Genomic DNA, 25,673 nt, shown 5'->3' on the forward strand with positions numbered 1-25,673 from the left:
TCATCACTATTTTTAACCTTATCGAAAATAGACATACCATCCATCAAAACTAAACCTAAATAAATTTTCATTATGCTAACAATAAATTAATTTTCATCTAATCATATAATTTTAAAATTATTTTCAGTACCATAAATTTAATTTAATGATCGAAATTCTAAACTACTTTTCTCAAAAAGATTTAATGCAAGAATGTCTTTTCAAAAATAAGGTAACAATTATTTATAAAAAATCCAAAAATCTTATAAAAAAAAAAGGAAATTACCCACTTTTTCCATATATTTAAACAAAAGTTATAAAATTCCATATATTGTCAGTACATATATGTATGTATGTATGTATGAATTACAATATTCGGATAACTAAATAAAATTCCTTTTCATTTCATAATCATATTTTGGTATTTCAATTTAAAAAACAGTATATTTAAGGCCCATGTCTAAATTGTTAATTGGGAAAAAATATAAAAAAGAATTTGGGTATTTTATTTTTGGGTATTACAGTACCTTTATTATATGAACTTATTAGAAGGCACTTTTGCCTGCTTTAATGAATTTTGGAATTAAAATGTAATTTAATATATAACCCATAGTTCTTTCTCTCCTTTAGAGATTATTTTGTTTATTTCAAGGATTCCCCAAAACACCATTCTTGATTGTTAATATTTCATGTTGAAGATACATTGTTTCTATGTTGGTGCAATATTTTCACTTGTAAACTATGATTTTTTAGAATCTTAAAGTAGATGAAATGATTTTTATTGGATGTAAGAAGAAAAGTTCATGATTGTTGACTAGTGGGAGAAGTAGAATTCGCGAGGAATCAAATTTAAGAATATTTTCAATTAAAAATTTGAACACAATTTTTTTGTTACTCTATTGATTGTTATATCGCTCCTATGAATAGGGACATGTGACAAGTCAAAAAGCCACTTAAGAGATAAACTCTTCTAGCTACTAATCAAAAGGTCACCAATAGCTTCACTTCTCGTCCTAATCATTGGGCAAGCTGGAGGTAGCCATTTAGAGAGGTTACCACACATTCATCTAAGCTCCTATTTTTTGTTAAGAATGTGATTTTTTTTGTCATCAAACCTCACGTAAGTTCAACTGCTCCACACCACCGAATCAAAATAAATGACAAGAACTGTCCTATCATAGGCATCTTTGTCCCATCAAAGACATCTTACTCACGCATTCTGCAATGATGACTCAATTATCAACAAATCATCAGCAAATTATTCCAGTTGAATTTTTTTAAGTGGTATCGTTATATAAGGTGACAATATTAAAATTTTTATGTACTAATACATAAAAAATATAGAAGAAATAAGAAGGAAAATATTAGTGTTACTTGACACATTGATGACATCACACATTAACGACATCAATTTAAAATTAAAAAAAAATGTGTAGGGCATAACTTAATCATATTGAGGCAAAGCTATTCATCTTCTATACTAAATTGGTAAAATAAATTAAAAATAAATAAATAAAATATATATATAAATTAGTTGCTATTAAAACAATCTATACCCTATTAAAGCAATAAAAAAACTTTGTATTAAAGAACATAATTTGCATGTAATATTAGAAATTAGTATCAATATATAGTCACATAATTATACATAATAATAAAATGAAATGAAATTACATAAAAAATAATTACAAACTAATATTATTAACTCAAACTTGATTTCTGAAATGAAAAACAAATATTCTTGATCTTCAGTCTTGATTTTTAATAATTATATGGACTCAAGTTTAAAACTTTTGCCACTGATTTAAATTTAAGATTTCCCTTGTTTAACTTTAACAACTAAATTATATTTCTCTTGATTTGTTTTAAATTTGATAAACAACAACGTATTTTTTTTTTTTTCTAGGAAGCAAGTTTAAAATACAAAATTGATATCTCCACCTTGTAAGGTGACACCATTACCATGACGTAACATACCAGCACACAACGAACTCTTTTTTTTTTTTGAATCTTTTTGTCAATGTATCAAATAGCACCATTAAATTTCTTTTTTAAAAATATATCTTCAATATTTGTTTAGTATTTAAAGAAAATATAAAAAATTTTAGGTCTTGCCTAACAAAGCGGCGACACCACTTATATATTTTTTTCCTTCCTAAAATACTTGACTCATGACGGGATATTTCTGAAGTTGATGCCACTTGACACATTAACGGTACTTAAAAACTTTATTCAAAACATACCATTTTCATAAATAATCTATTCTTTTTTATTTTTAAAGTATTTCAAGTAAAAAAACCATCGCAAAGGATGAACAATATTAGTTTATTTATGGCTTTTTAGTTTATTGCCTCTATATATATATATATATATTTTTTTTTTGTGGCTAATAATTAAATGAGTCAGCATCCAAAATTTGTTTTCGCCTTCTCGCTGCTACTAGAAATTGCTGTACCCTTTCATATGATAAACAAAAAATGGACAAAGGCTTGCAAAATTGCGTAAGTTTTTTTTAGCATTATAAACTAGAAAAAGAAAATGATACTGACCTTAAATCCTGAGATATTATGCCAATAAACAATAATTTTATTACTTTCGATTTTTTCGGTGGAAATAATATAATTTAAAATATGGGATAAATTATTATTTTTATTAATAATGCTTAACATGTTTAATAAACATGGAATAATTGTTGCAAAAAAAAATGGAATAATGTAATAAACATGAAATGTTTGAATAAAGATTTACGCACATGTATAATATATGTATTTATATTTATATTTATACGGTTCATAGACGAATTATGAAGGATCTTTTGCAAATGTTGTACCATTATTTGGCTCGAAGGAAAATTAAAGAGAGAAAATCAAATTTTTTTAGGGTAAAATTATTATTTGGGGCTTGAACTTGTCAATTAATTTTACATTGGAGTTTGAACTTATTTTTATCTAAATTAAACTTGACAATTATTCTTACTGTATTGCCTTAATTATTTTGTCAAAATTAATCTTTAAACTTGATCATTGTTTTTTTATTAGGACCTTAATTTTTTTATATTTCCTTACAAACTTTAAAGTTCATGTGTTAACATGGGAACAATTACTAAATTTGAAGGTAAATTTACATAAAAAAATAATTCAAGCCTCAATATGAAAATAATTATATAGCTTAAGTACTAAATAGTGATTTCACCATTTTCTAAAAGAGAAAGATATAAAGGATAAGAAGCGTCTAGATAATAAGAAAAATGGTTTTAATGTGAATATTATATTAATTAATCAGTCAACTTTCAGTGATTAAAGTAATTGAATCCGGATGTTCATAGTATCAAAGTTTGAAAGCTGTTATCACATTTTTCAAAGAACGATGACATCAGGAGGAGACTAATATGTATGCCAATACAACACTCCTTTCAAGATTAATAATTTTCAAATTAATTAAAATATAATTTAGACCTATAATAAGTAGATTCTTGTAGTTATTTTCATGGATTTCGTCTATTACAAATTTAGAAAAAAATTATATGTCACATTATTTATATGTATTTTTAATAGTTTAATATTACATCAATATTTTCATCTTAAATTTTAGTATTTTCATCTGAAAAATAATCGAATCTAAATGAAAATTTTAAAATTACTGATTTGACATTAAACTATTAGAAATGAATAATATTTTTATTTCATACCATCCTTTCTCTACAAGTTGAAATGAATTTCAATAGTTTTGTTATTTCTAAATAGAGAGAAGATTATATGAAACGGGACGCCCAGAGGCAAATTTAAGGGGGCTGACAGGGGCCTCAGTCCCCCTTAAAATGTAAAAATACTATTTAGACTTTTGAAATTTTTAAAATTTTTAAATTAGTAAAAATAAAATTACACTTTAGCCTCCTTAAAATTATAAAAATTCGATTTAATCTTTTAAAAGTTATAAAGATATAGACTATAAAATATTAAAATTTCATTCGCCTCCTGAAAATTTGTTCTGGCTTCGCCCATGGGGGCGCCATATCATCTTGTATTCATTTTCAATTATTTAATGATATTTTAGTAAATTTTTATATCATTGATACATAATTTTGGTAAAATTTTTAACTGAACCCTAAACTCCAAACTAAGAAACCCAAACTTAAACTTCAAACTTATAACTTTGAACCTTGAACCAAGAGACTATGTTCAGGGTTCGAAATTCGAAGTTCAAGATTCAAGATTCAAGTTCAAAAAATTACCAAAATTATATATTACTAAAATATTATTAAATAATTAAAAAAATACAAAATAAGGTGAAATCCTTTTTCATCCAATTTATTCTCTTTCTAAGTAACCGTTTAATGTAGAACCTAAGTTACATAATTCAATCAATTCACTTATTTTTAAACCCGTTTGACTATGGTGGTAAATGATTGTGATGAATAGATAATTTACTTTACAAATAATCAAATAAATATAATCTTTTTCATAAAAAAGGAAATTTCAAATATGCTGTTAGAAAAACAGATCAGCTAGCTAGCTGGCTAGGATTTTACTAATAAAATTCTAATTAATTATTATTGATAATTGCTGCTTAATAATATAATTCGCCAATTCTGAAAGGATACGATTTAAAAATATTTTCATATGACAACAAACTTTGGCATAAAATATTGATTATACTAAGCATTCTCCCAATCAGAGCTTGGCATCAGTAAAATCCAAATAAAATGTACAACAAAGCATGCTTGCCCATGTACCATTTTCTCCTATATTCTGCAATCTACATACAATTCACCATCAAAGGCAAGCATAGCTGAAAACCAATACACATATATACATATGATTCCAGGGAAAAACAAATCCCAGCAGCAATTTGTCTCTGTCCCATCAGATTTGATTTTTTTTTTTGGCAAAGGTGTAATGGACAATACGCATGAACCATGTCTCTTACAATCATCACCATAACACAAATTGCCTACAGCTGAACCAGAAACCAAAGATATTGTGACCAAATTGGATTTTGTTGAGAAATTGCAGAGTCCCAGATTCCTTTCTTTTTAACTATATATCACTCTTTTTTTATGAGTATTTGACCCTTTGAAGTCTTGGTGGTGATGATGATATTCATCTTTCAATCCAAAAAGCAAAACCCTTTTTTCTTTATAAAGAAATTTTATTTCACTTTCATTTGCCCTACTTGGCTTGGACTATGTAACCTGCAAAGATGTTACAATTATGTTTAAATTAAAACATATTTAATCATGAAAAATACATAAATGGATTTTTGCTTTTGTTTTCTACGGTAATGGGAGTGAAAGGAAATTTTTGCCTTGACTTATTATCTCAAAATTATAGAGCATCTCACAGTTGATAAGCACTTGTAAAATAAAGTGAGATGAATTGATTTTCAAAGCTTTAAAAAATAGTCATATCATTGCTTTGCTAAAAAGCCAGAAGTTTTCCAATCAATATTTGGATTAGCACTATACATTTATGTAATGTATAATATTAGTCTATAATTGTTAATTGAGTTTTAATTTGATTGATATAAGTATTGTTGCTAATGCAAGAGGATTTAAATTTGAGAACACTGAAGAGCATTATCTTCCTATTTATGGGTTGAGGAGGAGTTATAAGTAATTCTAATTATTGTGTCAAAAAAATATAAATATAATCAAAACCTATATATTTTTTCAATGCAATTATATAGTTGTGGGTCACTCTCGGGAAAAAAAAAGAAGAAGAAAGATTCCAAGCTGATTCCATTTTTTTTTTAAAATTTATTTTTCTACTTTATTAACCCACCAAGTCATTTCTACTTGGTGTAGTATTTGGTTAGATTCTGGATAATCCATAGCCTTGAATGTTGAATTGTCTATTTCGAGGATTGAAGGGGAGCTTTGTTATTTACCTTTCTAATCTTTTGAGCCAAAAAGCACAACAATTTTGATTAAAGCAAATCCATTTGGGATAAGCAAGCTTTTAAGAATCCACTTTTTCTTTCAATTTATATTGGAAAATTAAACAACTTATTGATTCACCAATGCACGTGCTTTGAATTTTCAATCAATACCTAAATCATTGTTTGTGGAAAAGCACAACTTACTTACAAGCTAAGTGTATTTCCATTCATGGCCGGCATGGATCCCAGGTTTCACACATGTTTTCTCCCACTTTTGCTTTCCAAAACAACTCCAATACCATGCCAATACTCTACATACAAATTCATTCTACAAAATCATATACAAATTTCGTTACTTGATTCTGAATCAATAACATTCACTTTTAAAGATAGTTAAATTTTAATTTTAAAAATTAAATTGATCTTCTTTAATCTAACATGATTCAATTTAAAAGAATTTAATCAATTTTTGAAATTTTTGAAAATTCTAGATTTGATTTTCTTTTCTTTGTGCCGTAAGAATAAATTCAATTTAAATATTTTTAAGACTTGATCTTCAATGATTGAATCCACTTTGAAATACATTTGAAATTTTCAAAAATTCTAGAATAATTTATATTTTATTTATTACTATTTTGAAACAATCACCATCCTACACAAATTATTTTTGTTGGAAGAATATTTTTATTTATTATTTACCTTAAAAAGGAAAAATATATATTTTATTAATTATTTCTTAATAATTTAATTTAATTAAAAAATAAAACTGAACATGAGATATATAATTGTCATCATTTTCTTTCACACATGATGACTTGCAATTGATCCAAATTTTCTTCATGTACAAAAACAACTATGAAGGGATGATCTAATGATTTTTATTTACCAAGAAGCCCAAGATTGGCATGGTTCTCAAATCTGAAATATTTGTATAACTTTGATTTAATTGTAAATCGGTGAAAACTACATTTAAGATTATTAAATTATTTAAAAAATTATGTTTTGATTATTTAACTTCAAAAAGTTATAAAATGATCATTGAATTATTTGAAAATTTTTATTTAAGTGACTGAGTTGTTAAAGTTGCTACTATATAACTTTTTTTTTTCACATCACATGCATTAATCGAAAGCTCTCGTTCTCTTCTCTTCTGCAATTTAATTTTTTCATGAAAAACAACTTTAAACATTACAAATCTACTAACAAAAATCCGAACAGCTTTCTACTCCAAACTCTAGCACTAACTATCAAATCAACTTGGATCGAATATATGTTCTTCTATTCGTTGATAGGTACTGATCTATCGAGTCGATCTTCAAATCGTTGATTGAAGCTTTCTAGCCAAACTTTAAAAAAATTTAATAATCTAGTAATTTAAATAAATATTTTTAAATAATTTAATAGTTATTTTATAACTTAAAATAAATTTTTTTAATAATTTAGTTCATTTGAAAAAAGAAGAGCAGAATGAAGCATTATAGGTTTTTTGTTTCCTCTATACTCCGCAGTGAAACTGTGAAAGTTCAATTTTCTTAGGAAACAAACATCACCCTTATTTTTTCAAGGTTTATGAAATCGATCCAATGAAAAGAGATGTCCACCAATGAATCTTAAACTTCGCACCCCAACTAAGACTGCAATTTTCTATTTAATGGGGTATTTTGAGATTTTAATTAAAAGATATGTATTTCTTATTATTTAAGGTATTATTTGATAAACTAAAAAATTAAATATTAAAAAATTTAAGTTATAAAATATTTTTGATATATGAGAATAACTTAAAATTAAGTAAAGAGTATAAGTAGATTATTTAATAAATGTAAAATTTAAATTATGAATCTTTTATTTTACACTTTATCTCTATTTTTTTTAATATTTCATGCTATTTGAAGCTAAACTTTAAATATAAAGTTTTAAAAAATAATATAATGCTAAAAAATAAAATTAAAAATATTCCACAATAAATGATAAGTTGTTTCTTATTTATTTATCAATTTTCACACTTTTCTAGAAAAAAAAATTCTATCAGGTGTTATATTATAGATTATCAAATATATTTTAAAAAATAAATTACTAAAAATATTAATCATCAAATAATGCTTAAGGGTATCCTTGGTTGTGTTAAAAAGTGAAGAGATGAGAGGAGGAAGTGGAAAATTAATTAATTTTGAGTGTGCTTGATAATAAAGAAACGTGAGAGGGAAGAAAATATAAAAGATGGTCATTTTCCATCCAAATTGGAATAATAAAAAAAGAGAAAATGAGAGATATTATGTTAGTTTAAAATTATGTATTTTTAAAAAATAATTTTTTTAAATTTTTTAACTTTACCAAGCAATGAATAGAAAAAAAAATTTTCTTTCCATTTTTCATCTTTCCTATAAAGCGCGCTTGTAGAAAGAAAATCTTGTTTTCCATTCCTCTCGTATTCTACCCCTTCAATTTTTCATCCCTTCAATTTTCTTTCGCTCTACTAAGTAAATCTTGAATGTTCTTGCATTAAGCATGGAAAGAAGATTGTTTCTTTGTTAAAAGAAAAATGCAAGTCTAAGAAGCAAACAATATTTTCCCAAGTCCTTATATTATATTATATATATGTTCCCAAGGGGAGTGTCATCTAGGTAATGCACCAACCTAGACACAAGAACGCCTAAATTGCATTTCCAGTAGGCCATAAACATGTTAGATTTTTCCGAACAAGCCTTAGTTAAAGTATCGACCATCCTACTAGCTTTCCTAAATGCATTGACAAAGCTAACAACACCAATATCTTCCACTTGTTTATCTATCTCCTCAAAAACATTCCAATACATCCAAGGTTTGATTCCCATTGTTAACAATCCAACTCATAACATTACATGAATAAGATTCAATAGCAAGACAGTTTTATGTAGTCGCATTGTTTTAACAAAAACATCAAATGTTATTTTAATGGTTAATAGTTCTGCAAAAAATGAGAGTCAGATGCTTGTAACGTGCTAGAGAACAAAGGCCAACATAATTCTCTTATTATCGCTTAAAACTCCACCGCGTTCACCGAATCCCATCAATAGATTCATCGCACCATCAACGTTGAATTTTAACGATACAACCAACGGTGGGCTTGTAACAGCCTAATTTTTAGTGGTGTCGGAACAGTGATTCGAGATCACTAAATCCGACAAATGAGTAGGAAATATTATTAATTTAGTGAGTATAAGTTAAATGTGAAGTTAGGAAAAATTTTGAAATAGTGAAATGTACTAAATATATATATTAAAATAATTAAAATTGAAAACGAGGTATTGAGACCTCGGGAATTTTAAATCGAGCCATAAATATTTTTATAAATATTTAAGGAGTGTTAATAAGTTAGTATTAAAGTTTCGTCAAGAAATTTTAAAGTACTGATAGCTAATTGAACAAAAAGGACTAAATTGTATCAAATGCAAAATTGTGGGAAATGATTAAATAGCTTAAATGATAAAAGAAAGAGGGTTTAAAAGGAAATAGACCCAAGGTCTATTTGGGCTGGACGGCAAGAACATGAAATCACCAAGAAAATAAGGGGAATTAAGGGAAAAATTGGAAAATTACAAAATTTACTTAATAAAGCTAGGACTAAAGTGAAATTATCTAGATTTCTCTTTATTTTTCTGCATTCTCATCAGAAAAAACACCATGGAAGAGTTCCCTTAAGCTGGTTTTTCATATTTTTACTGCAAGTAAGTTCAATTCTTGATTATTTCTTGAAATTTTTGTGTTTTTGTGACTTTTACAACTAGGTCCATTTGTTGAATTTATTAGTTCTTGATTCTATGAAAGAAATTGAAAGTTTCTATGAATATGTGCTGGAAGTATATGATGATTTGACATAGAATTAGAGCTTTAGATTGTTTATATGCTGATTTTATTGAAAGAATTGAATAGAAAGTGAATGTTTGGGACCTAAATTGTAAAAGAGTTTGAAGTTAGAGTTTTATGTGGAAATTCTGAATTTCAATAGTTATGAAAGAACTTATAATGTCGAGGAAAAGTATTAATTGAGAAAATTAATTAATTGAGGGGTTAATTAAGTAAGGACTGAATTGTATGAACTGTGAAATTTGGGGCAGAATGAAAATCAACATTTTGCACTAAAACAGTTTTGGACAGCAGTAATAGTCTAACTTTGAAAAATCTCCAAAAATTGTATAAATCTAATTAGAGGATGAATAAAATATGAAATTAAATCTTATTGAGTCTAGTTTCTTATAGAAGAAACGGTGTAAGCAATGGAATTCTAAATCATGAGATATAATAAGTTTTGTGAGACAATGTTAGAATGATTTCGGGTTCCCCTGTTCTGACTTTGGAAAATCATCAAAAATTGGAGAAAAATAATTAAGGGATTAAATTTATATTTTTAAAATCCTTAAAGAGTCTATTTTCAATATAAATAAGCAGGAACATCATACGAATCTCCTACGATGAGATAATTAATTCTTAGTGAAGAAGGGTCGGAACTGTCAGACAGCAGAACAGTGGCAACTTTAAAGAATAAACTGTACTTATTGGCTAAACAAAAAATTCTGAAAATTTTATGGTAATAAGATAAGTAAGTCTAGTTTCAGTGAAAATTAGCGGATCTTAATTTCGAGTTCTGTAGCTTAAGATATAAATAATTTAGTGACTATGACGCAAATGGACAGTTTTGAATATACATAAGTAAATAGTGAAATTATTGATAATGTTACTTGTTGCATGTTATATAAATTAAGGATGTGGAATAGAGAGGAGGAGGAGGAAAATATGTATGAATATTCAGCTAGCATAGCTAATTTGTATGTTTTAGGCTCATGGACTAAATTGAATAAAAGTAAAATTTTATGGGCAATTTTGTAAAAAAAATGTTAGAAATGACCAATTTGCATGAAATGGATTATTTTATTATTTAAATTACAAAATTGAATGAAATTATTAATTTAGCTCAAGATCAGGGAAAAACATGTTTTAAGGATTAAATTGAAAAGTGTTGAAATTATGGAAAATTCTGACATTTTATAGAATTCATAGGTTGTTATCAATTTGTGTGAGAATAACGGCTGGAAATAAGGATTAAATTACAATAATTTTATTTTATTTTAACCTAAGGATGAAATCGTCATTAATTAAAAGTTTAGGGGTAAAATGATAATTTTGTTTAGAGCATTAGTTGAATATATTATAACATGAAATAAATGAAAACGACGATCAAATTTCTTTATAAAGATCCGGATGACTTGAATACGAGACTTGAACGTGGAAAAGAAAAGATATCGAATTAATAAAATATCTGATAAATGAATCAGTAACTCCGATAATGCTCCGTACCTCTATTCCGGTGACGGATTCGAGTTAGGGGCATTACAGGGCTATTTGCAAGCTTCACGCAATGTGACTTTCCACTTATGATAAAACACCTCAACAAATTTTCCAACCAAGTTGCTTCCAAAACTTAAACCTTCTCCTTCAAAGCCTTCAACCAATAATGAGAATGCAATTTCACCAAAAAGAGAATTTCCTCCATATTAGAGTACTTATTTTCGAATAGCACTTCATTACAAGCTAACCACAACGATAACATTGTCATACACAAAAGATCGATCACCATGGCCTTCCCATAACAACAAAGCTATAACTGAAAACATCCATTAATAAATAAAACAATATGATCACTGAACTTTCCACCATTCACAATTTTTTTCAAAATACATCCACAAAACTATGCAGACAAAATAAATAAACGATTTATTCCTCCACTCTTTTACACCATGGGCATAATATATGGTGAGGCCATATATGAATACCTTTATTAACTAAAACAACAATAGTTGGAACTCTATCAAGCACCAACATCCACAAACAAACATTTCACCTTTGGTGGGATCTTCATTTTCTAGACTCAACCAAAGCTAAAATCACAACATGAAGCACCAACCTCTAGCATTGGGTTCAACAATCTCTTTACAGAGAAGCGCCCCATTTTATCATGGATCCAGACTACCTTATCCTTCACAGATGAATTTAGCATCGCCTCACCAGTGACAGAAATAGAGCTCCTAGGCAATTAGATATTTACTTAGAATTTAGATTATAATTTTGACAATGCCTTAGAAATTTGGACTTTCTTCATAATTTGTAGGATAGTGGAGTCATTAGGTGTAAAATAATTTAGGTTGATTAGAAACCAAAAAAATCATAATAAAAATGTCATAAAGCTAGAACAGGCGTCCTATGCGTAACCATACTTCCAAACTTAAAAATGGTAAGTAGGCTGAGTTTTTTCTGTTAGGGTTTTTCCAAGGTTTCGTTTAAGTAGATTCTAAAATAAGTAAATTCGTAGGTGATTAACCATACCTAGCTTAAGATTAGTTAGTAACAGCTCTAGTTATAAGTTTTATATCTAGTATGTTGGATTCACATTCGGTACTTCATAGAATTTTCAATCGTTTGTATATTACAATAGTAAAAAGTGATATACTGGATCAAAAATTTTTGTCTACAAATTGATCGCGAATTATGCATAAGAAGTTTTTCAAAAAAAAAAAATTCAAAATATTGCTTTATAACATATATTTGCTAAATAGCAAAAGCAATGTTAAGCATATTTAATTTTAAAATTGAATTATCTTAAAAGAGAAGTTAATTCTTACTTGAGTTTCTCCCCAAAAAATATCTTCAAAAATACCCCAAACTTTGAGACAAAGGTAAAGGAAAAATGGATGACACTTCCTCTAAACCCAAAATAGCTTCCAAACCCATTAAATCCTGATATGAGATGTCTTCAAGAAGTAGAATTTTAGAAGGCTTCCTCGTAAAAACAAAATTCAAATACTGCATCACTCTAAGGTGTGCAAGAACCTAATAAGATTAGGTCTCCAATCAAAAACTGAATTGAGACACTCTCTCAATACCTAAAAGTAACACTGGCCTGGCCTAGTCCAAGGAGGAAACCTCTCTCAAACATATTGCTGCAAAAGAAATAGTGATTTCAAAAATTAGAGAGATTATTTTATATAAACCAAAATCTCTTCAAAATGTCTTCCAAAATATTGATATAGCTACTTCTTCAAAAGTTACATCCCTTCAAAACGTTTTTCCATCAGAGAAAGTAGCATTTTCACAGGATTACAAACAACGGTTTTGAAATACTTTTAGTAATGGAAGATGAATTTCTTGAGAAACTCACGAATTGTTATCGAAGAACTTTTTTTTTAAGGATGACACTTTGATAAGTGCACCAATTTCATCTCATTTAAATTCTTAATTATTTTACTTTGACTTATATTTGATTTTTGATGGATTAGATGAAAGATTTGGAGAAAAATACACTTAAAGATTAATTATTAAGTTTTGCGATTTGGACTTTCAACTTATTACTGCTTAAGTATTTTGACTATATCTTAAGCTATAGAACTCTGATTTAAGCACATAATATTTAGTTTTAAAATGAATTTAAAGGTTTAACTAGACCTATTTTCATGACTTGAGGACAAAAAATGTTAAGAAGATACCCAAAAATGACATAGAAGTTTACAATGCAAATTTATTAAAAACCTAAAAAACTACTTCAATTCATTAATGGCACTTTTGGAGAAACCATTGTGCAAATTTTGCACTATAAATACATTTATTTAGGTTTAAAATCATACATAGCCATATTCAATATTATTTTATTTTTATGTTCTCTTTTCTCCATGATTAGCTAACTTCTTTTTCAAATTTGTGTGATCTAATTGATTCTTCAAGTTTAGGTACTAAAGTACAAAGTTATTATTATACTAACTTATATTTTTTTGAGGGCCAAGGCCACCGCTGCCCCTTGTCTATGCCCCTGTAAAAGAGTATCAAGTTTGGTTTTTTTCATCGATTATATTTTTAGCCTTGATGTCAGCAAGTTTATTGAGCTCTCTACCCATGTGTTTAAAGACCGCTCTCCATTGTGTTTTTCACGGTTTTTGAATTTGTCCCAAGATAGTATGATGACAATCTTTCCTAAAATTCTTTTCTTAGAACTTGGAAAAGCTCTGTGTTATTAATTTTAACTTCCACCTTCCTATAGCCCATATTTCAAGCTATCTAAAGTCCATCGAGGACTACCCAAGCTTCAGTTATCAATACTGGGCAATATCCCAGACTTCAGCTATATCCAACCACCCATCGCCTGTCGTTGTCACTAATCACACCCGCAGCAGCTACGATAACATGAGCTTCACTGACCAAACCATATGAGTTCACTTTGATTCATTTTTATCTTGGTTCCTTCCATTTCCCATATGGATGTTATCTAAAAGAGTCTAATTCAAGTGACCTTCTTGACTCAACAATGCTTTAGGCCCAAGCTCGATACTCCATCACCAAGTTCCTGACTCCTAATTGTCCCCAATTAAAGATGAAATCATTATGTACTTTCCATAGCCTCCAGCAAGCGGTAGAAAACAAAATAATTCATTCACTACCTTATAATTGAAAACTAAGATCATTCTAAAAGTTACTACTGATCTAATCAGCTAGCGAAAAAGAAGTTGGCTTCTTCACTAGGACGAATGAAGCTCTTCCTAATGGATCTTGCGAAGCCACAGTCACGGAAAATATGTAAATTAGATACAGTCATATAACTGCTAGTCAAGTGAGAAGAGTTCTACCAACCAATGAAAGTTATAGTACTTTGTCTAAATTAAAAGAGGAAAGACTAGCATTTGACATTCAATATCAAGGAAGAAGGGCTACTTTATGTGCTACAATAAACAATCTTAACAAAATCCTATAGGCTTCATGCATTGATGAGAGTTGATAAAGGGTTTGCTACCACCAAGTAGTGTGAGAGTTGATTATACAAAATAATGAATTCAAGAACTTTCCGAAGGAACCAACTTAAAGTACCATGAATACAATGGGAGTAGGAATGTTTATGATAAAAAAGAAAAGGAAATTGACCATGAACTTCCAACTGGTTTTTACTTATTTGTTTTGTGCTTTCATGGAACGCCCAAAATTGATCTACCAACCAATGAAAGTTGTAATACTTTGTCTAAAATTAAAAGGATGACAAAAATAGTAATTTACATTCAATATCGAGGAAGGGTTACTTCATCTATTATGTACAACTCTTGTGCAAGCTCTCAAGGCTTCCATGTCAACCCCTTTAGGCAATCAGCAATTGCAACAAAATACTTCAATTTTGGTTATGCAAGAGAGTATCGATGCCATTACTGAACACTAGAGGCTTCATGCGTTGATGAGATTGGATGAAGGGTTTGCTACCACAAAGCAGTGTGAGAGTTGATTATACAAAACAATGAATTCCAAAACTTGCCCAAGGAACCAACTTAAAGTACTCTGAATACCATGAGAGTAAGGCGATTTATGAAAAGAAAAACTGGATATTGACTCATGAACTTCCAACTGATTTTTACTTGCTCAGGTATTTGTGTTTGTGGATCCTACTTACGTTGTAGCCCAATATGATAAGATTCCCCATCCAACCTTGGGCTGGCCCGACTTGTGTTACAATATATAAAAGTTTTAAGTCTTTGTACTTTCCCAGAATGAGATCCATTTTTATATAAAATTCTGTATTTTTTACAACAAATATTAAATTTAATCCGAATCCATTCAGGGGTTTGTATTGTTATTTAAAAATAATTTTATACATATGTTATATATTTTATAATTATATTTACATAGAAATGTTTTTGATATATAATTAATTTGATTTTAAATAAAAAAAACTTGTTTTTATTTTTATTTAAGGAAATTTTTATTTTTTTCGTTTTTTTTATAAAAAATATTTTTACATTTTTATTTTTATTTTAAAAATATTTTTGTAATTGTTTATGTACTTTTAGAGAGTAATGATCAAATTGATAAAAAATGTAAATGTTGAGGGCTAAATAAATTATTTTACTTTTTTTTAAAATAGTCAAATCAACATTTCTAATGAAAAATTGACGGAAGGACCAAGATTTTTAAATTAAAAAAGTGTAGAGACTTGATGTCTCAAAATTAAAATATATGTACTAAATTTTAAATTTCAAAATAGTGCTAACACATATTTAAACTTAATGTATAAGATTATTAAAATTAAAAAAAAATATTAAATTATACCAAGTTAAAATATATAATCTTAAATTTAAGTTTAGGGTTGAAATCCTAAATTGAGATTCATGAGCCGGGTCGGGCTGAACCTAAACATAATATTAACATACTTTATACTTGCCCAAACTCAGTTTGTCCCAAAATTTGGGTATAAAATTTACTTAAACTCGTTCATGTTTTTAAAAAATTAATTCAAACCCATTTTCGGCCCACCCAAATTATTTTTAATTTTTTTAAAATAATTATATTATATTATTTTAATATTTAATAATTTTATACATTTTTTATTTGTTGAATTTTTTTATATAGTAATTTTAACATTATTTTAATATTTACATTAAAATAATATTATATATTTAGTATAATTTTATTTTTTAATTTATTCTAAATAATATAATATAAAGTATTATAAATTTAAAACGATTTCGAGCCTTGATTATTCAAGTTGAAACTCGACTTATATTTGAAATAGACTTAGTTTTTTTTATCCAGACTTAATTTTTAAGTTAATATTTTATTCAAATACTAACAACGTAGAGTAGAAAGACAAATTATGGGATACAAGCGGCCAACATACGTACAATAGGCTATTGTAATTAACCCCGTTTTTAACTTTTTCTACGGAAAAGGGAAACATTTTGCAGAAGTCTTGAAACTAAACACACCCAAAAATGACATGACATCCATTCTAATTTGTCATGGTCCGAAACTTTTTGCCAAGAGAAAAACAGGAATGGTAAATGAAAAGACAAGAGAATCATGATTTTACATAAATTCAATAAGCTATTAGAAAGGATTTATGATAAATAAAGAATTAATTTATATATAAAACTAATCTGAAAAATACATTAATTATATAAAAAATGGCATTTGAAATCTAATAAATAAAGAAGTCCTTTTTTTTTTTTTTTTGGGTAGTGAATGATTGGAAGCGAATTGGGCAGGTTTTGGCGGCGTTGCTCAGTTTCAGTTGCAGTTACCATTTCTTTCTTTCTTATTCTTGTGGTTACTGAGTATCATACATTATACATTAATGTAAAAATGAATTCTTTACCGTAATTTTCTCTGCGTTACTGCTTTGTTCTCATCTTTTTCCTGGAAATATATACCTGTAAACAACCCTTTCCATTTAACACTCCTTTTTCACTTTTCACTTCATCTTCACTCTTCTGCAACTGCCTCTGATCTTTACAGAATGAACCTTGAGTATCCATACGAGATAGTGAAGCAGCTAGCTTCAAGCAACGCAGTTGTCCTTTTCAGTACGAGTGGCAGCGATTGCATGTGCACCGTGGCTAAACGACTCCTCTTAGGCCTTGGCGTTGCCCCCATTACCATCGAGCTTGACCACCATGTTGCAGGTCCCGACATTCAAGCTGTCCTCTCTCGGCTCGCCGTAGATGGCAGTCGACAGCCTATCCCTGCCGTGTTTGTTGGTGGTAAGTTCCTTGGTGGCATTGAAACCCTCATCGCTTCCCACATCAATGGCACGTTGATCCCTCTCCTCAAAGATGCTGGTGCACTTTGGCTCTAATGATTTTCTTTTATAACACCCCTAGAAACTAGGTAGCTAGTGTTTCCGTACATAGCGTATCAATAATGACGGACCTTGTTTCTTACTTGTCAGCTTCTTTGTCCTGAGCATCAAAATACGTATCTAGACTATTTCACTGTCTCTTGTCTTAAGCAAACATTACTATTAGTTACTAAATTCCTGTTTGTAGAAATCCCTGACTTGAGATCATCATCCAAGGAAGAAAATAAATTTGAATAATCTTCTAATATTCGTTAATTATTCCTAGTTCTTAGATTACAAAGCTGCCGGAACACACGATAGAATGATTGCCTGAGATGAAATGAACACATATAGGGGAAATCATACATATTTCAGGATTCTAGAGTGTACAAAAAAATGCTTATGAAACCATTTATAACGATGGAAAGGACAGTCGTATTTATCGTAAGATGATAAATAGTTGACTGTTTACTTTTAAGAGTTTTTCGGATTTATAATTATATTCCACACAGCTGTGTATCTAGGGGCCCGCAACGACCGGTGTCATTCAGATTGAAAATTTTTCATTTAAATTATTCAAAATTTTAAAAAATTTATATTTTCTTCACTTAAAAATTATAAAAATTTAATTTAATCATTTTAAAATTATAAAAATATAGGCTACATAAATAGTAAAACTATATTTTTACTATTTAATATAATACAAACTATAATTTAATTTTTAACCCTAAAAGTATTTTCAAACTTTGCCCTTAAGATTATAAAAAGTTAGATTTTTTTTATATTATTGGATGGAAGACTTCTGTATTCGTACCAACAAAAATTAAATATACATATTTTAATAAATTTAAAATAAAATCCTTTCAAAATATAAATTTTAAATGATATATTAATAATTATATTTTTTATAAATAATATTTGATCATTCATTATTAATTTATAAATTTATGCACTAATAATATATTGAATATATATATATTTTACTGGCAGTCAAGCTTTATCCGACATTTTAAGTGTTATGGGAAGAACTAGTTGAAGCCATTAATAGCCATTTATTGAAAATAAGAGAGTTTGTTTCACTTAAAACATTTTTGAAAAATGATTTTTAGGAAATAAATTAATTTTTTATAAAGTTAATGTTTTTTTGTAGTTGAATGATTTTGTAAAAAATAAATTTTTTTGTCAAATTTTTTTAAAATCAATTTTTAAAAGTTGTTCTTAATGAACCAAACACAGCATAAATATATTTGGTACAAATTATTATAGTAGTATTTCATTTTGACAATCTAAATTTATTTTATAATAACACGATATTTTGTAATAATTAAGATCATATATATAAACTTAATGATAAGCAATGCCTTATTAAAACTTAACTTAAATTACATATGTTACATATATAAGAGTGGATAATCACACATTAGATTTTGAAGGAATAAATAAAGCAAAGAATAACTTTAAAAATACTCATATTTATTTAATTAAAATATTCATATTTTTACTATAAAATATTTATTATTAAATATTTATAAATTGTAAAATATATTTACTATTAAACTAATAAATTGTATTAATTATAATAATTTATTATGTTATTAAATATAAATAATTGAATATATATGTTTAATGATATTCAACATTATAATATTTGATATTAATATCTTAGTATTTTTAAAAATTAAAATAAAAAATTATTATAATGATAATTTTAGACTTGATTTAAGCTATTTTTATATAAAAATACAATTATTTATAAAAAAGCACTTTTTCAAAAAATAATTTGCTCTCTTTAAGTCAATTTACAATTTAAAATAAAATGGACTTATTTTCCATTAACTTGAAAGTCGTTTTCTATTGACCAAATTATTTTCCAAAAAACAAACACAAAAAAATACAAAAATAAAAAATTTCCTAAATCATTTTCCATGAAACAAACATATATATTACAGCCTAAAATGTTGACAACGTTCAAGGTGATATCTTATTATAATGAGATAGTGTAAGATCCGTTTTAAATCAACAATTGTGGTTAAAACACACGAATGAAAAGACTACAACTATTTGATCAAACCACGTCAAAAATTAAAAAATTGTGTTAATGATCTAAAACTTGTTAAATCAATTACCAAATACATTGTTTTTCTTTAAAAATCAAACTCTCTCCTATAATAATGTTGAAACCAATTAAACTGATTAAAAGATAAATTCACGTTTTTTAATACAAATACTATATGACATGATCAACCATAGATTGTTGTCTTTATTTCCACCATTTGATTTTAAAAAATTCCACAAAATCCCATTATAGTAAAATGTCTATTTAATAAGATTCTGCCTTTTTTATTATTATTATCTGAATACCTTATTATGGATTTGTTTGCATATATATCTTCCCCCGGTTGAAATCAATTACACAAAGTGAGTTAGATCACAAAAAAATTAAATTAATTCCAAATCACATCCAGAATGAATGATCTTATGCATGTTGTAGAAACAAACTCTGGGACAAGCTTCCAAAATCGGAACCACCATGCAAGTAAATATTGCAGAAACAGATAAAGTTCAATGACCTGGGAGCTTCTAACTACTATCCGATGCTCGATGACATAGTAGTTGGATCAAGCACGTGTATAAAAACACCATATTTGTGATTGTCTTAGACAAGCAATCATGTGTTAATATGTTACATATAATACAGAAATATGATGGAAACTAGAAATCCTGATTGATCTTTTTCCAGGCTCCACTTACTCATTATGCATCTAGATAGATGTTTCTTATGTGGATGAATGGAAGTGATGAAATCTCAGAGCCATTACATTATCTTGCAAATAGACGTATATGCGTACAAATGTTTGTTAACCTATTTGACCACTAGCGAAAAACGAGGGATTGGTATTGCTGGCCACTCAACAAACTGTAAATTGGGCAACATGATGAACCTTACACTAGCATTTTATAAATTCAGCTGCATATAAAGAAACAACATTGATAGATATAACATTTGCATGTAAGATTAGGCTTGAACCTTACCGTATGGTTAGCGAGACTTCTTTAGCCGTTTTGGAGGCTTCATTTTCTTCCTCGAATCATCAGGGCTTTTATCATCAATAAAGGGCTGTAAAATAGTGAGAAAATGAATACCATAGCGGGAAAAACATAGAATGTTATAGGTTCTTAACAACAGCAAAGAGAAAACCATCCATGGATCTCAATGAACACAAAGATTAGGAAAACAGCACTTCTAAGAACATGTTTAAGTACAATTTCCAGACAGTTCCAGAAGGCCAACTACAATTAACAGCACTTCTAAATAGTTCATATATGATTAGCTATTGGAAAATATAACAACCCCGGGCTGTGGCTTCATAGAACAGATTCCTTGTATTATAGAGTGCAGGAAGAGGTATATATGCAACTAGAATTAACTAATTGTAGTGAGAACAAAGATAATCATAATTACATATTTAGAAGTTTAGACTGAAAATGTTACTCAATAGATATACATAAATGAAATACCTCATTCCACTTTTTCTGAAGCTCAAGAAGTTCTTGACAGTATGCAAGGCATTCACCATGGTATACAGCAGCTAATTCTTTTATTAATGCCTTCCTCTTAATAATGCCAATCACTGCATAAACATGCATACGTTTTAAGAGATGGTGAAACAAAGAGATTTCAAGGTTTACAGAAGAATTTCATAAAAGGTCTTCAAAGATCCCCAGCTAAAAAAAATCCTAAATCTATTAACCAAGCTACCACATTGGTGGACTGAAGGTAAGGTTAAACCGTCTAAATTAGTCAGACTCGGATGTGAATGAAATTAGAAGATCCTTGTTAGATCATATATCCAAACCCGTGTTTAGATATGCGTTAGCCACAGGTAATGCAACAAAAATGAAGTTCAAGCAACACAGTAAACCATAACCCTCCCTCTCATCAACACTGTAATAGCCATAACCATTTGAATATTGAAGTAACTGAGATACTTTCAAGTTAAAGCAACTTCTTAAAAAAGGCTAAGAGTGCTTCGCATAAAATTGAAGGCACTGAATGATAGTTTCTCAAATAGAAAAAACCAGGCAGACAGAGATCAATATCTAGGTTAAAGCAATAGAATTAAGTCTTTCACATAGTATCATTATACCAACAATTAATTTCTACAAATAATAAAAGCTATTTCAAGTACTGTAAACGCAATTAGCAATTGATTACACAGCTCTTTGAACCCAAAACTTTTCCAACAAAAAAAAAATTTACCAAGCGATACCTATAAAGATCACTCTTCTTTAATCAAAGAGCATAAACCAATAAAAACCGAAATTTACAAAAAGAGAAACAGAGAAGAAAACATTAAGCACAGAGATCAAAACCCTTAACGGAAAAACAAAGAAAAACCAGAAAGCAAAAATAACAGAGGAAAAAGGGTACTTCGACTGGGATCGAATGGAGGACGCCGATCTGGCTGAGCAGCAGCAGGAGAAGGTTGGTTCTGTTCTTGGCTCATGGCTTGAGACTCTTGAAGAATTTTTTTTTTCTTTCTGGTTTGGGGGTGGGGGGGGGGGGTATGCCTTAGAATGATAAACAACTGTTAGAGATAACCCAGTCTAAGCATTCTTTTGTTATTACTGTGGAGAGGCCACACGGTTTCAGGATTTCGATTTTATATATTTTACTTTGCGCTACATTGTTGATGGTACACTAAGAAACGAAAACTGGGTTTTTGTCGGCCTTTTCGTTAAAGTCCACAACTTTTTTCCGACTCTATGCCCGGGTTCCTGTTTCAGCTGGGAAATATCTATGATAGAGCTTTCGAATGTTAAAATAAAGGATAAAATATAAAAATAGTAACTTCTATTACTTTCAGATTATATTTTAGTTATTTATGTTTAAAATATTATATTTTAGTCACTTATGTTATTATGTTGTAATATTTTAGTCACTTTAAATTGTCATTAACGGTATAATAATAAATTAACGTGACACATTAAATATCATTTCAAACACAAGTGATTAAAATGTAACATTTCAAATATAAATAATTAAAATGTAACATAATGTAAACAAAAGTGATTATTTTAATAGTTTACTCTAATTATATTCTTTTAGGGTACAAAACACCTATTCACAAGGCAAGTTAATCAGACCAAATCGACTTATTGAACAAGGTAAGTTAACCGGACCAAATCACAAAACACCTGTTCACAAGGCAAGTTAATCAAACCAAATCGACTAATTCAACTAATTGGACTAAAAGTAAATTAAAATATCAATTTAGAGGACATTAAATTAGTTAACTCAAAATTTGATATTGATAGATTAAATGGAAAAAAAAAATTAATTGAACCCAGCGTTGGAACTGAATTTTTAATATATTTTTATTTTTAATGATTGATTTAATCAAATCAAACAACCAATAGCATGATCAGTTTTGAAAACCTTCCATAAAAATACCAAATATAATCAGCAATATAGTTTGTATCATTTCAGTTTTAAAACCAGATGTGGTAAAAGTTTGGGGGCTAATATTTGATATTTCCCCACCCTAAAGATTCTCACTTCTTACCCCTCTTCTTCTAAGAATTGGATTTTAACCTGAGCTTCTAAAGTTTGACATTCAATCAAGTGCATACACATAATGGAAAATTTTATGAGAATCTCAATTTAAGTAATAAATTTTAAATAAAATGATACAACTCGACAGTCAAAATCAATATGAACAGAATTATCAGTTGTGAATCAAAAAACAGGATTTTTTTCAGCAACCATGAGAGAGCTCTCAAAACCCCTTCTACATAGTTCAAGCTCACTGGCAAATTTTCTTATACTTCTTCTGCCACATCCTCTTCTTTAGGAGTACTCTTCCCAATTCGAGGTCGTTTAGAAGCTGTGAAAGAGAGATATATTGAATCAATGAATAGCAGTTACAATTCACAATAAATCAAGCGCATGAGATTCAGAATGTGTACAACTTCATATAAAAATGTCCGAGAAGAAAAAAAATAAAAAATCAGGTTGTGTCATAATCGTTTAGCATTGTCAGCAAAACAAGTTACTGTGAGGTGAAAGAACCACAAATACTGCATATCAAAAGAAGTTCCCATAATAATTTCAGGCAAGAGTTTTCCATCATTTAACAGCACATGGAAACAATTAGAATGGTTATATTGATGGCAATGGAAGACATCAATATGGCCATAAGTTTACTAGACAGACGAGTCAGTAGGCATAAGAACAAACTGAATACTCACTTTTGAGAGATGATCCAGCAAGACAAGTCAGCCTGGACTTCGTAATAGCCTCGGCCAATGGATTTGGCTTCTCCTTGACAGCCATCCGAACATCCCAAACACGAATAAACCCATCAGATGATGCAGATGCCACTAAATATGGTTCATCATCACTACCACCATCTTTGGTAAGCACAACAATACCTTTTAGACGGGTAGAATGTGCATCCTCGATGCAATAAGCAACCTTACCACTGTTTGTGTCCCATGCTGTAATACTACGGCTCTCACCACCAGTAAATAAAATTCCACCCTGGCAAAATCACAATATGCCTTTAGAAATTCAAATTATAAATGACGAGAAAACAAGAATCGTGCATCATGAAACAAGTAGCCTAAGAGTACTAGAAGACTGCCACAACATTGGGATCCTAGAACTTCATCCACTATAACATTTTTCTTAATGTGTTAAATATCCGAGCTTTGGAAGATGCTGACATCTCGAAGAACACCCTATCTTTGAAACAAAACTATACCCCCCATCAAAATGACCTTATTCCATCTTCTAAGGCGCCAACAAACAGTAGATTCATACCAAAAGATGGTTCAGCTACATGGTGAATGAGTTGAGCTTCTAGCTTCTGACCTTTTAGCTCTATTTTCTATTAAACTTTAAGCAGAACATCACTAACACATACTCAAATCAATCAACCAAAACAGAAAACCTATATACTAACATCCCCACACCAAATTATTCAATTCATAACACAATTTACAATCTCATGCAGCCAACCTTAACTGACATGCCTATAAAAATCCAATCTCTAGACATTTTAAAGCAGTAATGTTTCACATTCCAACAATTATTCCTTCAAGAAACAAAGCTACTAGCTATATTAAAAAGATTTACTTTTTTATTAAAATTAGAGAGAGAGAAACTAACCTCTCCAGGAGCAGCACAAAGAACTCGTTTTTGATTATCCAACTCAAACAATAACCTAGCATCTTCCGCTAAATGAACACCAATTTTCTCCTCGGAAGCCATAAAAAACCTGTCTCCACTCGCATCAAATTTAACAATCGTCGCTTCTTTTCCCAGCCTACAACAAAAGCTCCTTTTTCCTCTCATCAAATTCGACATAGCCAAACACCCATCACGAGAAACACTCAAAGCAAGCTTCCCAGAAGGATGAACAGCCAAATCATTGATACACTTTTTATGGGACCTAAAGGACTTGAGAAGAACAAAGGGTTCCGTGTCAAAGATGGATATGGTGCCATCAGCAGCGGCGGAGAGGAGATTACGAGGGAAGGAGAGGTTTGGAGGGCAGTAGAAAGAGAGGGAAGTGATGGAGGAGGAGAAGTGGTGAAGAGGACCGAGGGAAGCGGCGGATGAGAGGTCGTAGATGTGGATGGTGTCATCTGAAGAGCCGGAAGCAGCGGCTGGACCAGCGGCGGCTACGGTGGTTATGGGGGCGATGTGGGATGGGTAAGAGAAGATTTGGGTAAGAGTGAGAGATTGAGAAGGGGGGTCATGAGTTAGGGGTTTCAGTTTGAAGCCCCAAATGAAACGTTCGTAGGAACCTGCTATTAGGGACATGGCGACGGCAACGGCGGAGATTTTTGGTTTGGAAGGAAGAGTTTGAGGAAAGGGTTTTAGTTCGGGTTTAAGAATGCAAACGAAGAACCAATAGAAAACAAGGTGAAATTATGATTTTGGTCCCCTTATTATACTCAAATAGAATCCATCTAGGGTAAACTACCAAAATAGTCATTTTTTTTGTTTAACTCATGTTACATTTTACTCATTTATGTTTGAAATGTTATCTTTTAGTCATTTATATTAATGTGTTGTAACATTTTGTCATTGAGCCGTTAATTATCGTTAACTATGTAATAGTAAACTGATGTGGCATTTTAAATCATTATTTCAAACAAAAATTTTAGGTTAAATTATACAATTGATCATCAT

The 25,673-nt window shown here is 29.2% G+C and overlaps 3 protein-coding genes across 4 annotated transcripts; 1 reads left to right on the forward strand and 2 right to left on the reverse strand.

Moving 5' to 3' along the window:
- The first annotated feature begins 16,875 nt into the window (after positions 1 to 16,875).
- Positions 16,876 to 17,738, forward strand: LOC107937509 (glutaredoxin-C9). The gene has a single exon (XM_016870398.2). It carries the CDS (start codon positions 17,150 to 17,152, stop codon positions 17,486 to 17,488), a length of 339 nt encoding a protein of 112 aa, XP_016725887.2. The 5' UTR covers positions 16,876 to 17,149; the 3' UTR covers positions 17,489 to 17,738.
- A 2,248-nt stretch (positions 17,739 to 19,986) lies between these two features.
- On the reverse strand, positions 19,987 to 25,406 carry LOC107937494 (p21-activated protein kinase-interacting protein 1-like). 2 transcript variants are annotated; one of them, XM_041079627.1, is made up of 6 exons: positions 24,645 to 25,406; positions 23,723 to 24,014; positions 21,903 to 23,358; positions 20,990 to 21,102; positions 20,504 to 20,588; positions 19,987 to 20,387 (listed from the first exon to the last, which is right to left on the reverse strand). In XM_041079627.1, exons 1-3 carry the CDS (start codon positions 25,299 to 25,301, stop codon positions 23,294 to 23,296), a joined length of 1,014 nt encoding a protein of 337 aa, XP_040935561.1. In that variant the 5' UTR covers positions 25,302 to 25,406; the 3' UTR covers positions 19,987 to 20,387; positions 20,504 to 20,588; positions 20,990 to 21,102; positions 21,903 to 23,293. The 2 variants fall into 2 exon arrangements, with proteins under 2 accessions (XP_040935561.1, XP_016725872.1); XM_016870383.2 differs by having other exon boundaries at positions 19,987 to 20,588.
- Positions 20,511 to 21,978, reverse strand: LOC121208520 (uncharacterized). Its single transcript, XM_041079382.1, has 4 exons — positions 21,903 to 21,978; positions 20,990 to 21,102; positions 20,708 to 20,761; positions 20,511 to 20,588 (listed from the first exon to the last, which is right to left on the reverse strand). Exons 1-4 carry the CDS (start codon positions 21,976 to 21,978, stop codon positions 20,511 to 20,513), a joined length of 321 nt encoding a protein of 106 aa, XP_040935316.1.
- Positions 25,407 to 25,673: the final 267 nt, after the last annotated feature.

This window comes from Gossypium hirsutum, chromosome A10 (genome assembly GCF_007990345.1).
Source record: "Gossypium hirsutum isolate 1008001.06 chromosome A10, Gossypium_hirsutum_v2.1, whole genome shotgun sequence".
In the NCBI taxonomy this organism is placed as follows: Eukaryota; Viridiplantae; Streptophyta; class Magnoliopsida; order Malvales; family Malvaceae; genus Gossypium; species Gossypium hirsutum.